This window comes from Podarcis muralis, chromosome 2 (genome assembly GCF_964188315.1).
Source record: "Podarcis muralis chromosome 2, rPodMur119.hap1.1, whole genome shotgun sequence".
In the NCBI taxonomy this organism is placed as follows: Eukaryota; Metazoa; Chordata; class Lepidosauria; order Squamata; family Lacertidae; genus Podarcis; species Podarcis muralis.
Window position 1 is genome coordinate 6971167 of NC_135656.1, and position 15550 is coordinate 6986716.

General features: G+C 45.8%; 1 protein-coding gene across 1 annotated transcript; it reads left to right on the plus strand.

Moving 5' to 3' along the window:
• Positions 1–399: 399 nt before the first annotated feature.
• On the plus strand, positions 400–13483 carry LOC114593005 (keratin, type II cytoskeletal cochleal-like). The gene is made up of 9 exons (XM_028721466.2): positions 400–870; positions 4438–4646; positions 6351–6411; positions 7729–7824; positions 10186–10350; positions 10791–10916; positions 12121–12341; positions 13098–13132; positions 13245–13483. The coding sequence occupies exons 1-9, from the start codon at positions 400–402 to the stop codon at positions 13481–13483; spliced, it is 1623 nt and encodes a 540-aa protein (XP_028577299.2).
• The last annotated feature ends 2067 nt before the right edge of the window (positions 13484–15550 follow it).

The following is a 15550-nucleotide window of genomic DNA, read 5'->3' on the forward strand; positions in this document are numbered from 1 at the left end:
TAACTCTGAACATGCTGAGGACATCAAAAGAGTCCTTTTCTCTTGCTTTTCTCTTTTCATCATCACTATAAAAAGTGGAGGCCTTCAAGTCTAGTTTTTATGGAACTGGATTTCCCTGCCATTAAATTAGAAGTTACGGCAGATGTGCTTTTAAGTATAGCTCAGATCTCTGCTCAGCAAAACGGGCAAGCATACTGGTTAACCAACACCCCAAGCTAATAAACGGGATGTAAATGGAGATTTGGGGCTGATGAGAGCTGTCCACCGTGCAGATAAAAAGAGGAGAAAGTTCCAGTTCTGGTTTCAGAGTGAGGGTACCGCCTGTGGATAACTTCCCTGCCTGCTCCGGCACACAGAGACACAAGGCATCATCCTTCATTCCGCTGTCTGTCAGCTGCTATGTCTTGCCAGTCATTCTGTGCTAGTACTAGAGGGGGTGGTGCAGTCAGGAATTACAGCTCATCCTCAGCTGTGGTACCAAGGAATGTGAAACGCTACAGTGCCGTTAGCACCGTCTCATACAAAGGGGGCAGCAGTGTGGGCCCCCGAGGGCTAGGATTTGGTAGCAGAAGTCTTTCTGGTGTTGCGTCCTGCAGGCCCAGAATAGCTGCTGGCAGCTACCGCCCAGTGAGATATGGATATGCTCTGGGGGCCGCTGGTTTTGGACATGGCTATGGTACTTCCAGCTTTGGCTACAGGGTTGGCGGAGTCAGCGGGACTTGCTCACCAGGCATTGCGCCTGTCACGGTCAACCCTCACCTCCTCCAGCCTCTCCACCTGGACATTGACCCCAACGTCCAAATGGTGAAACAACAGGAGAAAGAGCAGCTGAAGACCCTCAACAACAAATTCGCTTCATTCATTGACAAGGTGAGTCATCAGATGGTGGTCTCCACTCTAAACAACTCGTATAGATATTTCAGTGGATGGAGTTAAAGTTATTCGTTAACCAAAATCTTCAGCAAGAAAGCATGCAGTTGGTAGTATTCAACTAAGTTTTACTCAGAGTATACACAATGAAATGAATGGACCTAACATTGATTTCAGCAGGTCTACTCTGAGGAAAACTTATTTTAATAATAATAATATATATATTATTTATACCCCCACCTATCTGGCTGGGTTTCCCCAGCCACTCTGGGCGGCTTCCAACAAAATATTAAAATACAGTAGTCCTTCACATATTAAAAGCTTCCCTAAACAGGGCTGCCTTCAGATGTCTCCTAAAAATCTGGTAGTTGTTTTTTCCTTTGACATCTGGTGGGAGGGTGTTCCACAGGGTGGGCGCCACTACCAAGAAGACCCTCTGCCTGGTTCCCTGTAACTTCGCTTCTTGCAGTGAGGGAACTGCCAGAAGATCCTTAACGCTGGACCTCAGGGGGTGAATGATGGGGGTGGAGACGCTCCTTCAGGTATACTGGACCGAGGCCGTTTAGGTCTCGGCGGCCGCTCCCAGTCACCAGTCTAGCTGCCGCATTCTGGATTAGTTGTAGTTTCCGGGTCACCTTCAAAGGTAGCCCCACCTAGAGCGCATTGTAGTATTCCATGCGAGAGATAACTAGAGCATGCTTTTTTTTGGTGAGACAGTCTGCAGGCAGATAGGGTCTCAGCCTGTGTGCCAGATGGAGCTGGTAAACAGCTGCCCTGGACACAGAATTGACCTGTGCCTCCATGGACAGCTGTGAGTCCAAAATGACTCCCAGGCTACGCACCTGGTCCTTCAGGGGCACAGTTACCCCATTCAGGACCAGAGAGTCCTCCACTCCTACCCGCCTCCTGTCCCCCCAAAATAGTACTTCTGTCTTGTCAGGATTCAACCTCAATCTGTTAGCTGCTATCCATCCTCCAACTGCCATCCATCCCCCAATACCATCAAGTCATGTCCCAATGGGGAGATGAGAATGAAACCATGTTTTACAGCAGAAACATCTTGACATGCGAATATTTTGGGTAATTCGTAATTCCCTAGTAAGGAGCCTTGCTGACTTGAAACACATTGGATGTTACTTCTGGACTGATGGTTATTTTAAAACTCTCAAAGCGAACCAGCTTAGCTCAGCGGTTCCACTGACCAACGCATTGCTTGGATCCCCCAATTGCTTCCAGCAGTTTGAGACCCACAGGCGCTGCTTGACTTTTGAAAAATAATAACAACAACAAAACACAACAACTCTCAAAGCACCTTTGGGAGGAAGAACATTAAGTGGCCTCATCCATCTAAATCAGGGATGTGGAACCCAACAGAGGCTACTGGACTTCAGCCCCAGCCAGCAAGACCAATTGTCAAGGATGATGTAGTCCAACAACACCTGGAGGGAGGGCCACAGGTTCCTGCTGTGTTGTCAGGGTCTCAGATAGAATTTTTTACCCACTTTGCTTACCTGAGGATGATCCGTTAAATTGATATACAGTGGTGCCCCGCAAGACGAATGCCTTGCAAGACGAAAAACTCGCTAGACGAAAGGGTTTTCCGTTTTTTGAGTCGTTCCGCAAGACGAATTTCCCTATGGGCTTGCTTCGCAAGACGAAACGTCTTGCGAGTTCTTGTGAGTTTGTTTCCTTTTTCTTAAAGCCGCTAAGCCGCTAATAGCCGCTAAGCCACTAATAGACGTGCTTCGCAAGACGAAAAAACCGCAAGACGAAGAGACTCGCGGAACGGATTAATTTCGTCTTGCGAGGCACCACTGTATCAGGAATTGAGCCTGGTACATGCCACATAGAAAATACTTGCTCTACTACAGAGCTATGATCCACTGTTACTTTCTGTTGTGCTACAGTCTCTCCTCCTCTACTTTCTGTAGTTTTGTGGTATGGCCCTCTTGGTCTTCTCTGAGACCAATTCCACGTTGGTGCTTATAGGGAGGTGGGTTAGCATGTGGCAGCAGTTGTAGCCCAATTGCCTTAGGGTGCAAGTGGTTGCTAAAAGTGAAACCTAAGCAATTAACACCTGTATTCCCAGTGACCATGGTTCTAGGGGGTTCCTTGATCCACCCTCTAAAGGGTGTGATGCAACCTTAGCATAAAGCTATGGCATTTTCACAAGAGTAGAGATGTGAGGAACTTGAACCTTGAGTCTTCAGCATGCAAAGTAGTAGAATGGGTTCTACTACTTAATGCCAAACAAATTCAACTCCCAGTTTCAGAATACTGGATTTCTGTACACACTGGCCAAAATATTAGATCCTACAGCACTGGAAGAAAGCTGGAAATCTCTGACCTAAATTGATACATTTGGAGGACACATTCCAGTATTCTGTACAACTTTGTCCCATGGGTAGACACAGAGCTTTTCCAAATGATTGGTGGGTAGGGAGTATTGTGAGAGGGGAAATGTTCTTATGCAACTATTGCGTTGGCCGTGGAGATCAGGAATGAGGGGAAGTCGTTATATATATATATTGCTTGCAGCAATTCAGTATGCCCAAGCAGTAGACATAGTAAAGGTGGTGATAAAATGTCAAACTAGGATCTCAAAGACCAGGGTCCAAATTCCCACTCAGCTATGATGCAGCATAGTTCTGGGCACCACAGTTTAAGGACATTGACAAACTGGAACATGTCCAAGGGAGGGCAAGTAACATTTGGATGGGGCCTGGAGACCAAGTCCTATGAGGAAAAGTTGAAGGAGTTAGGTATGCTTAACTTAGAAAACAGATTGTGGCCACATCTATTCCATATATTTAGGTAAAGGTAAAGGGGCCCCTTACCATTAGGTCCAGTTGTGACCAACTCTGGGGTTGCGACGCTCATCTCACTTTATTGGCCGAGGGAGCCGGCATACAGCTTCCGGGTCATGTAGCCAGCATGACTAAGCCGCTTCTGGCAAACCAGAGCAGCGCATGGAAACGCCATTTACCTTCCCGCCGGAGTGGTACCTATTCATCTACTTGTACTTTGCCGTGCTTTCGAACTGCTAGGTTGGCAGGAGCAGGGACCGAGCAACAGGAGCTCACCCCGTTGAGGGGATTCAAACTGCCGACCTTCTGATCGGCAAGTCCTAGGCTCTGGGGTTTAACCCACAGCGCCACCCGCATCCCTCTATTTCATATATTTAGGGCACTATTATACCACTTTAACAGTCATGGGTTCCTCTAAAAATGTTCGTTGCGGGTGCTGAGAGTTGTTAGGAGAATCCTATTCCCCTTCACATTTCCCAGAGTTCCCTGGCAAGAGGGATTTATTCTTAAACTACTCTAGCAGCACCTCAACACACCAAACTACAGTAAGTTATTTGAGATGTGGCTACAAAGCCAAGTTTGAGTAGGTAGGGTCTGAGTGTTCCATATCCTCCATTATCCTGTCTCCATGCTGGAGGAAGATATAACTATGGTGGCAGGAAGGAGAAGGGCTGTTGGAATAGGACACATGCAGATAAATACATAGGGTTTTGTCTACTTTCATCATAACAACAGTTGCTTTGTGGGTGGGGGGAGCTAGGTCCGCTTCTTGGAGCAACAAAACAAGGTGCTGGAGACAAAATGGAGCTTACTGCAAGAGCAGAAACGAGTCAGGAGCAACATAGAGCCCTTGTTTGATTCCTTTATCAATAACCTGAGGAGGCAGCTGGAGGGTCTCGGATGCGACCGAAGTAAGCTGGAGACTGACCTGACCAACTCAAGAGATGTACTGGAGGATTACAGGAGAAAGTAAGTGGCATATATTTATCTGCGACACAGCATGTTTTCTGAAGTTGCATAAGCTTCATTTGAAGAAGAAAAAGCTTTTCTTGTGGGGTATTCTACTACACATGGACACCATACAACCAGATCCTTAATACATGCAGTTCTTCAAAAGTTTAGTGACACATAGCAGATTGAAATAAATTAAATCTCTTTATTGCCAGTCTGAGTCAACATAGATTTTGCTTACACAAAGTTTGAAGATGTTGCTTCTGTGAAGTATTCCCTCAGAAGCAGCCATTTTCAAGGCCTCAGATAAGCCCCACTTGCCGCTGTTTCTGCATGCACAGTTGATTGATCCGTATGCATTGAGGCTAAGCACACTAAACTATCCTGCAAAGACTTCACCTTTCCCCCCAGGACTTCATTCTGCAAAGAATTGTGATGTTCTGCGTTTGATGCACAATGCAAGGCTTATGCAGTGCAGCATAGATATCTGTTGGGTCTGCATATTTTAGTTCCAGGGTGTGGTCTGAAGGTTCATGAGATTAACACCTTGCTGAAGCTGAGCAGGTCTGAAGACCTTTCTGGGTGACCACCTGGAAACCACATCGCTGCTTCCTTGGGTTCTCATGATGGAAGGAAAGCAGGATAATAAGAAAACTAAATACAAAAGTGTGATAGATCCCTCTTCCTGGCTCCTGTGTGCTGATGAGAGGTTCAGGAGGCCAGTTCCCCACTTTCATTGCTTATCCTCTTCCTATCTTTACTACAGGGATAGCTTGACGAGAACCAGTGGTCCTCCATGAGCTGTTGCACTCCAGCATGGACGATGGTCAGGGATGATGGGAGCTGTGGTCCAACTACTTCTGGAGGGCCACAGGTTCTTCCCCCCTGGTCTATAAAGGATCCATATTCCCATGCTAGGTTAAAGAACCTGACCCTTAACTAAAGCTACATTCCCAGTCTCGTACAAGAAATTAGATGATAGCTCTGCCAAAAAACATAGCACTGGTACATCTTGATTTATTGAACTTTGCAGAAATTGTGTTCTTTTACAAGTTGAAGGACTGGAAGAGCTGCTGCTGCTGCTGCTGTTGGGTTGGAGACAAGGCTGCAGAAACCTGTACCCGTTGCACAGCGACTCCTGCTGCACTTTACAAGGACACTAGTGCACCTACAGGCAGCCCACCCACTTAAAAGACTACAGTATAGTGCAAACACAACTTTTATATGCACTAGGAAACACACACAAAATAATGTGTGACTTTATTGCGATATTCACTGTGTTGCAGTGGTCTAGAACCAAACCCCCAATATCTCCAACGATGCCTGTATTTCTTTGAACTATAAGAAAAACCAATTTGCTATGCTGTTCAAATGTCACAGACCTTTTACGGACTAAGAATAGGGCCAGTTTTGGGCTGTTGCTATTTTGCAGTATGAATCAATCGTGTGCCAGCAAATTCAAGTTGCACAAATAAGGTGAATTTGGTCTCCTGGCCAACAGATCTGCTTCACACATAATACGTAGTAAGGAAACTGATGGGAAAATGCACTGGAAAAGGTGAGATAAAGACGATGTTGAGTGACGTCATATACCCTCAGTGCAAACAACTCAGAATGAATGTCAATACGCAGCGGGAATCGTATAAGCTCTGCACAAATCTTGTGCAATCAGATCAGGGTGAGCACGTTGCCTTGTCCAGAACTGATCCACTTTCTCACCAGGTATGAAGAGGAGTGCAATGGACGAACCCGTGCTGAGAATGAATTTGTAACACTTAAAAAGGTACGTGATGCACAGCTTGATTGAAATAAATGAGCATGGGGCAGAGGAAGCTGTCTTGTACCATGTCAAACCATTGGCCCATGTCATCTACACTGACTGGCAACAGCTGACCTTGGGTTTCAGGCAGAGGACATTTCCAGCTCCACCCGGAGATCATGCTGTGGATTGGACTTGGGACCTTCTGAAGATGCTCTAGCACTGTGCTATGGCTCTTCTCCAGTGACATCTCTTCTTTCTGGTGTTGGATATAAAAAGTGTCCATTTACTAGTTTATCTAAAGGCAGAGATGTGACTGGAGGTCCTCTTTCCAAGTTTCAGCATTGTAAAGATTGGTTTGCAGGCTTTTGAGAAAAATATGTCAGGCACAGCCAGTGATTTTTCCCCTCTGGGGGGATGCAGGAGTACGTATACCCCTAAACACTTTGTGAATCTAAATTGGGACTCATTGAGGGGCAGTATTTCAATATGGGTAGGAAAATGAGAGTACCCCTAAACATTTTTTAAAGATAAAAAGCAGTGGGCACAGCCATGTTGGGATGCTTCGTGAGGTGACTTCCTCGGTCTGTCTAATGGTAGGACCAGTCCTGGGGTACAGCAGAGGGGGAAGCAGAATTGCATGTTGAGTCTACAGACAGGCAAATAGATTGGGGAATAAGATGGTAAGTGCAGGTAATGGGGAATTATCTAAAGAGGTACACAGTCAAGAATCTAGCTGCTGCCCAGGTTAAAAAGCAAATCAAAACAGGCTTCACCTGTGATGATTCATAGCTAGGCCATAAGGAACCAATGAGGTCCTGAAGCCATGTTGAGACATGGAAGGATAGTACAATTCTAGCCCTCTCCAGACAGAAGATGATACTCGAGGGCTGAGCCAAAGCTTCTTCTTTCCTGAGAATGAAGAATGAGATAGTTCCTCCCCAAGGAGCCAACCAGATTGGCAGGTGTATCTGACTTCAGCACTGGCGAAAGGACAGTCCCCTCCAAGGCACAAAAGGAGACTGAATTGCACAAAATGGTCTGATTCAACAAGGGTCTTTTCTCTAGTGAGAACTGAGCGTGCTCAGTGGCCATGGGATGTTGATTGGGTATTGAAGGGGGGAAATGGAATGGAGAGGCTGAAATCCTAAACAGCAAGCACTCTACACTGTCAGAAGTCCCACTTGTATCTGCTTCAAACAGGCTTCCTGCTCTGCTGCATGAAATACTGGGTATGGGCCATTATCAAAGTATTCTACCAATGGCCCACGGTTGTGTTCTGGGAAATTGCAATTTAATTTAAAAGCACCCTGTCTTACCATATGTTTAACTGGTCCCTAGGATGTTGACTGCATATACATGAACAAGGCTGACCTGGGAGCGAAAGTGGAAAGCTTAATTGAGGAGATCAACTTTCTGAGATGCTTGTACGAGGCGGTAATGACATTTCCTAATCTGCAATACACATTGTAGCCCACTTTTTTTTTTTTTGATGAAGTGGGGAAAGCCTATATACCTTTAAACAGCCACAGCAACAATGAGAATGTATGGTAATAAAAGAGGGGGAAAGTCTAAGGTTAGCCAGTATAAAGGTAAGGTAAAGGTACCCCTGCCCGTACGGGCCAGTCTTGACAGACTCTAGGGTTGTGCGCTCATCTCACTCTATAGGCCGGGAGCCAGCGCTGTCCGCAGACACTTCTGGGTCACGTGGCCAGCGTGACAAGCTGCATCTGGCAAGCCAGCGCAGCACACAGAACGCCGTTTACCTTCCCGCTAGTAAGGGGTCCCTATTTATCTACTTGCACCCGAGGGTGCTTTCGAACTGCTAGGTTGGCAGGCGCTGGGACCGAGCAACGGGAGCGCACCCCGCCGTGGGGATTCGAACCGCCAACCTTTCGGTCGGCAAGTCCTAGGCGCTGAGGCTTTAACCCACAGCGCCACCCGCGTCCCTTTAGCCAGTATAGAGAGGCATTTTTACATATGTCTGATGAGCCCATTTGATTTTTCAGAAGCACAACCAAACTTCAGGTATGTTAAGTCAATGCATAGTATTCAATCTTATGCAGTTGGAGCTGATCACACACACACACACACACACACACACACACACACACACACACACAGTGAAAACTGGCATTCCACAGGCCAGATCCAGTCTGTCTTGTTTGAGACAGAAGTTTACTGGAGTCTCCCAGGCAAGCATGGAAGAAGTCCAAGATAGGCCAGTCAGGACCATAGACTGCCCACTGCAGTACCCGATTACAAGTTCAAACTTGATGCAGGCAAATTGACACCCAGAGCGTTTGGAATGTCTCCCTGGCATAAATCTGGAGCAAAGTGCAAGCTTGAAGTGGCCTTGCTGTCTGGAGAGTTCCTCACGCTCCATCTCCTGAGGGAAAACTGACAGGCACTGCCTCCTCCATTGGAGCTGGGAAACTTCCTTATGCCCCTGGATGTGGCGTGAGAGTGGAGGGGTGGCTCCAGAACTGCAGGACATACTGTGGGCAAATAATGTGAGTCAGAAGAGCGATAGGGTTACCTCCTCAAGCAGAGAGGATGGAGGCATCACCAGACCTAAGTTCCCCTACTGCAAGGGGTCTCTGCTGTGGAGCTTTATCTGGCCTCTGATCACTTCATTACATTTTAATTCAGGTGTGCTGAAGGTTTTTTTTAGTATTCTTCTCCCGCCACCAACCCCCCTTTTTATGCAGCCCTGTGCCTTGCTGTGTATTCCACATCAGTCTGGGTGCATTCCCCAATGGCAAATAATCTCTTTAATAATTCCTGGAGCCTTTCAGGAAGTAAAGAGTGGCTAACCAGTTTTGGGCCCAAGAATTCACCCATGGCCAAACTTCAGGCAGGATGGGCACATGCTCAGCAGTTGATGTGGCCAAAAGGGGGTGTACCCATCACATATTCACATGTATTTTCTTGCACGCACGCATGCACGCACGCACACACACAGGCAGAGACAAACATACACAAACACAGAAGCACTCAGCTTTCCTTCCTCAGTTGATTCATACAGAACAGCTGAGGAGGCAGGGCTGTCACTGCCCTCTCTGCTCATCAAATGTTTGATCTGAATCAAGGCTCTGGGCTCCACCCAGCACTGTGTCTGCTTTAACACTCCTCCCCTTTTTGCTGCAGCCAGCTAAAATGGTGGGATATTGGGGTGGGGGTGGGGGGTGGGTAGGTGGGTACATCAAGCCGTTGACCTGGGAGTTAGTCACACCTGACTTATTCCATCCCAACATATGTGGATCCCATACTGCTATGTCATGCAAATGAAATCCAAGATGGGACTGGTTTGATCCAGTCCCCCAGGCCTAGAGAGTGGCCCTTGAGAATACAGAAAATGGTCATCTAATAATAACATACCCTCTAACATTTCTCCAAGGAAAATAGGAGACCCTATTCAATATTAATAATGATGATGATGATGATGATGATGATGATGATGATTTTACTATTTATACTCCACCCATCTGAGTGGATTGCCCCAGCCACTCTGGGCGGCTTCCAACATATATAAAAACATAACAAAACATTAACCATTTTAAAAAGACCTTCCCTATACAGAGCTGCCTTTAGATGACTTGGGGGTTGGATAACTCCATACTCTCCAACATTTATCCAATGAAAATAGGGACATCCTAAGGAAAAGTGGGACATTCTGGGATCAAATCAGAAAAAAGGACAGCTTCTGTAAATCTGGGACTGTCCCAGGAAATTAGGGACACTTGGAGGGTCTGCAATAACAGGTGAAAGAGGAATCTCATACCTAGCTTCTTACAGGAACTCCAGGAACTCCATGCCTGCATCTCAGATACCTCTGTTATTGTGCAAATGGATAACAGCCGAGCCCTAGATTTGGATGACATTATTGCTGAGGTCAAAGCCCAGTATGAAGACATCGCAAACAGGAGCCGCTTTGAGGCAGAGTCATGGTACCAGTGCAAGGTGAGATTTAGATTTCTCTGGGAGGAAAGGATAGTTGATATTGTATATGTTAGCAGAGAAAGTTCACAACCAAAATCACTAGCAGCTCCTGGAGCATTGTTGAAACATTTTCTGTCTTGATGGCTAAGATAATGCCGTTCACAGGTACTATCAGATAGATGCTGATTGCATTGTTGATGTTTAAATACAAACTTTTTTTAAAAAAAAGATGATGTTTTAATAAAGCTTGGTGTTTTTTGTTTTAAAAAAAGGTGTATAGGAAGATTGGTGTGTTTAAAAATGAGATGCAATCTATGGTTAATTGTTGTCTACCATGAAAATTACTGAAACTTCAGTGAACTTTAGTAAACCATGGATTATTAAGAGGGAAGAGTTGCTTGGATAATTATGAAGTCTGACTGTCCCAGAAGGTATTTCACATGTCATGTTTTCTTTCTAAGTATGAAGAGATGAGGGCAACCGCTGGCAAGCACTGTGACAACCTACGTGACACAAAGAACGAGATCATGGAGTTGAACCGCATGATACAGAGACTGAAGGCTGAAATTGACTGTGCCAAAGGACAGGTAACTCTGGGCAACTTTTGTGTGGGTGTCTGCCACAATTATACCAGTTTGTGCCTGGAAGAAACTCCTGATCAGTACAGCAAGCTGAGGAAAAATATGAAGGTTGGGCAACCTCACCCTCCAATTCTTCATGCTATTTGTGGGCAGGAAAATTGAGGGGTGTGCTTTGCCGAATATTGTTGGCATGGGATGTGATATTCGTTTCTCAATAAATAATCTCCTGGGGATTTTTTTAGCCAGCTCTTAATGCTGAAGAAACTCTGTTGTTTGTTTATATTGTTTATATTGATGAAAGCAAAGGGTGAAGGCAAGAGGACTGGAAGGAGTGGGAGCCATAGCGTCTATTATTAGCTAATAAGCAGGCACCGGACAGATCCAGAGCTGCCTAACTTCAGCAAGGTTGCAGCTTCGCATCCTTTCAGACCACACATTTGGGACTATATTGACAGAAAGAAGAAATATAGTTAATTTTTAAAAAACCTAGTGAAAGCCTGATCAACTTTCTGTTAACTACCCCGAAACCTCCCACAGATATTTCACCTGAGCAGAATCCTTGGAATTGATTTCTAGTTTTGCTCTAGGCAAGATTCGGGGGGATCTTCATGTTTCCTGCTATAAAGTGTATAAATGAAGTGCCTGGCGCAACAGAGAGCCTTGACTTGAATTGTGTAATTCTTGCAAAGATGATACAATAGCTGCCTCTCTGGGGTCTCCAGAACTCATTCAATGTGAAGAGTTTTAGGTTCTAATATCAGTCAGTCTCAGTACAGTCCCTCTAGAGCAGGGATGGGGAACCTCAGGCCTGGGTAAAAGCTCAGGCAAAAGTAGCCCTCCAGCCTTCTCCATCTGGCCCTCAGGACTTTTCCCAGGCCACATCTGTTCCCTGACTATGCTTTGCATCCTGCTTAAGATTTTTTGGCCTGACTTGAATGTGTCCTTGAACTTTTGGTTGCCTGGATGGAGGATACAGAGGGGTGTGTGAATGTGCATAGAAACTACTCTACTGTACACAGATAAAATTTGCACTCCTTGCACAACCCTTTTTTGCCTCTGTCTCCATCCACCACTGTTTCCCAGAAGGGAATGTCGTCCTCAGGCTGGAAAAGTCTCCTTTAGAACTTTAGCCCTAATGTCCAATTTATCCATGGTAGCTTAAATTGTTCAGCCCAATGGATGAGAATGTCTCTGGGTTTTGCCTCTGCAGCGCAGCAAACTGGAGGCTGCCATTGCAGAAGCAGAAGATCGTGGAGAGATGGCTCTCAAAGATGCTAAGTGCAAGCTAACAGAGCTAGAAGATGCCCTGATGAAGGCCAAAGCAGACATGGCCCGACAGCTGCGGGAATACCAGGAGCTCATGAATGTCAAGCTGGCCCTGGATATTGAGATTGCCACCTACAGGAAGCTGTTGGAAGGAGAGGAGAGCAGGTGAGTTGATTGTTTCGATGCAAGGTGCACACACCAGGTTGGATCCAGAGATAGTCACATGTAGAATAGGTCTGCTGAAGTCACTGGGACTTTGGCTAGTCATTACAAACAAGTCCCATAGATTTCCTGAGGTCTATGCCAGGGACGCGGGTGGCACTGTGGGTTAAACCACAGAGCCTAGGACTTGCCGATTAGAAGGTCAGCGGTTCGAATCCCCGCGACGGAGTGAGCTCCCATTGCTCAGTCCCTGCTCCTGCCAATCTAGCAGTTTGAAAGCATGTCAAAGTGCAAGTAGATAAATAGATACCGCTCCGGCAGGAAGGTAAACAGTGGCTTAATCATGCTGGCCACATGACCCGGAAGCTGTACGCCGGCTCCCTCGGCCAGTAAAGCGTGATGAGTCGGCCACGACTGGACCTCATGGTCAGGGGTCCCTTTATCTTTTTATGCCAGACTAGCCAACATGGTGCCCTCCGGATGTTGCTGGGCTCCAACATCCACCAGCCCCAGCAAGCCTGGCCAATGGTCAGGGATGATGGGAAGCTGTAATCCAGCAACAACCGGAGAACCCCATGTTGGCTACCTCTGATCTCATCTGAGCATGACCCAACCCTTGAGGGCCACCATTTGGAAACTGATTTCAACTGCAACATGTGGCGAGCCACATGAACCAAGACAAGGGGGGATCACTTCAGTTCAGATTTCAGCATCCATGATACAATGGAAATATGAGACTTTCCCATTCTCTCTGAACAGGTTGTGTGGTGAAGGGGTCTGCCCCGTGAATATCTGTAAGTCGTACTTTGCTTTCTATATTTTCACTTTTGTTATGGATCTCCTGTGGATCTCTCTTGAGTTTTGAACTAATGAAGCCTGTGTTGTGTTTCCCTGTTATTGCTGCAGCAGTGTGTCGGACCCAGGGAGGAGCTGTGTATGATTCTGATCCTTGTATCGGTGGAGGATATGCTTCGAGCAGCAGAACCATAGTCCGAGGTGGAGGGATTGTTGGAAGAAGCATCATGGCTGGTGGCAGTGAACTGGGTGCCCCTTGCCTATCAGTTGGGGCACACAGTGCGGGAAGTGCAAAAAGCTCTAATGTCAAATTTGTGTCCACTTCCACTTCTTTTAGAACAAAATATTAAAACGAAAACAAAAAGGAGCATTCTGAAAGGGGAACTCGGTGCTTCAGCGGGGACACCTAAGCCTTCTAGAAGAGCATTTAGGGCTACTCTGCATACTCCTTTCTTTAGCCAGGTATGCACACCTGGTAGGGATGGGTGAGACATTCGTTCACATTAAAATGCAAACCTACCTAATTCACAGTTCTTGAAGCAACATGTGAATCAAAACACAGATGTCCTTAAAATTTGCACTTCTCTGAGACTTGATATGTTGTTCTCCAACACAAATGACACCCAAAAGCACGCAACAAAGCACGTGTTATGGGAAAGTGCACACAAAACTTCATTCCTTGAATGAATTAGGTGAAATGCAGATGAAAATGCACCTTAATTTTCAGGTGGTCTTTTTTGGGTTTTTTAAGGGTTGCAGACTGGTGTAGAAATGGGAAGAATTAAACTTTGGGGGGGGGGGCGGGGGAGACCACCTGAGACCAATTAAAACTATTCCATCCCTATCACCTAGTTACAAAATATATGTGGACTGTGTCAAATATGCACAGTGCATGCTAGTATTATGCACTCAGCTTTTTTTTTTTTTTTGCCTTCCAGCAGGGAAGCACATCTTTTCCCCCTACCACTCACAAGATCCCAACTGACAGTAAAATGCAGAACACACCCACCCAAAACTTCTTTGCTGACTTGGTCCTGGTGGGCAAGCTGTTTTCCACCATTACCAATCAGCTAAAATAAAAAGCAAAGAAAAAAGAAAAAAGCTTTTGATAAGCTTCTGGGGAACTCTGAGGTTCCTCGAGAGCAGACTATTTAAACAACTGTTTTTTGCAATAAGCAGGGATTTGATTTTGTGGGGATCTCTTGGATAGATGAAGCTAAGTGGTGGCTAACTCCTTCAGATCATTTCATGCACACCAATGGGGCAACTACACACATGCAAAAACTGTCGTTTTTCAGCTTACCACACTGTCAGCTAGCTGCACTGAATTGCAGTTGCATTCCTTTATCCAGTGTACAAGTAGAGGTGGGGACATTGCTGATTATTCCTCCTGCTGTCCCCATGGTTTGCGTTTCTCTTGGATTATTTCTGTATTTTCCAATAAACCTATACAGCAGCACATGACCTACAGTGTGATGGTATCTTAGCTTTATGGGAAAAAATGCAAGGCTCCATAATAATTGTTATTTTTTCTGATGTGAGTCCCAGCCAGATATATAATAATAGTGAAGTCATTCTTCAAGTGTGAATCTTTATGTAACCAAAATAGCATCACCTATGCACAAGAGGAAAGTAATCTGCAAGTTTGGGGAAATACCAAGGTTTGCAGAAGTACAAAAAAGCAAGTTTGGGGGTTGAGACTAAAATCATTTTGGTAAGGACTAAGCATGCATAGTGGGTATGCAGTGCTGACTGCCTGTTGTGGAGGGGTGGAGGAGAATTGAATGGGAGAATCCTGGAAAAAGAGTTTGGCTGGCTGGCTGGCATTCTGAACAGGAGCCCACCATACTGCAACATATTCTCTTTCAAGTATCCACAAGCAACCTTTTTCAAAGCTTTGAATATAAAAACACATGGTAGGCAGAGTTCTTCTCCCACAAATTTAGGTAACCACAGCCAATCTGCAACACCTTTTCAGGATCAGAGTGCACCTTTCTTTAGTCACTGGCTGTTTTCTTACAACAATTCAGAGTTGATTAATACTTACTTATAAGGCTGCTGACATCATGTTCCTGTACTAGAAAAAATCCTAAACACCTGCTTAGTGGAAGGCAGTCTTTATGGGGCTAGTGTCACACTAGTGCGCAGCCTCTCGCTGCTCTCATGCCTGGTATAGTTTTGCTTCTGGTCTTCTTAGGGGGCAAGTAACTTTGAGTGGCAGATAAGTGGGTGGATCCAATTCTGTGCCACAACCAAGTCCAAGAACCCACATGCCCAGGTGTGCCATCCCTCCCCACTCTCCCCCATGCCTTTGCCACTAGTCGCACTTGTGGGAGGGGCTATAGGCCAGTCGTAGACTATTTGTCTTGCATGCAAAAAGTAACAGCTCAGCCTACTTCTTCCAACACTGGAAGGAC

Bases quoted from the DNA above. Each gene is read 5' to 3' on its own strand.
- LOC114593005 (XM_028721466.2), top strand. From the start codon at position 400: ATGTCTTGCCAGTCATTCTGTGCTAGTACTAGAGGGGGTGGTGCAGTC. The intron at 10,351-10,790 runs GTGAGATTTAGA...TTTCTTTCTAAG, and splicing joins AGTCATGGTACCAGTGCAAG to TATGAAGAGATGAGGGCAAC. The intron at 12,342-13,097 runs GTGAGTTGATTG...CTCTCTGAACAG, and splicing joins TTGGAAGGAGAGGAGAGCAG to GTTGTGTGGTGAAGGGGTCT.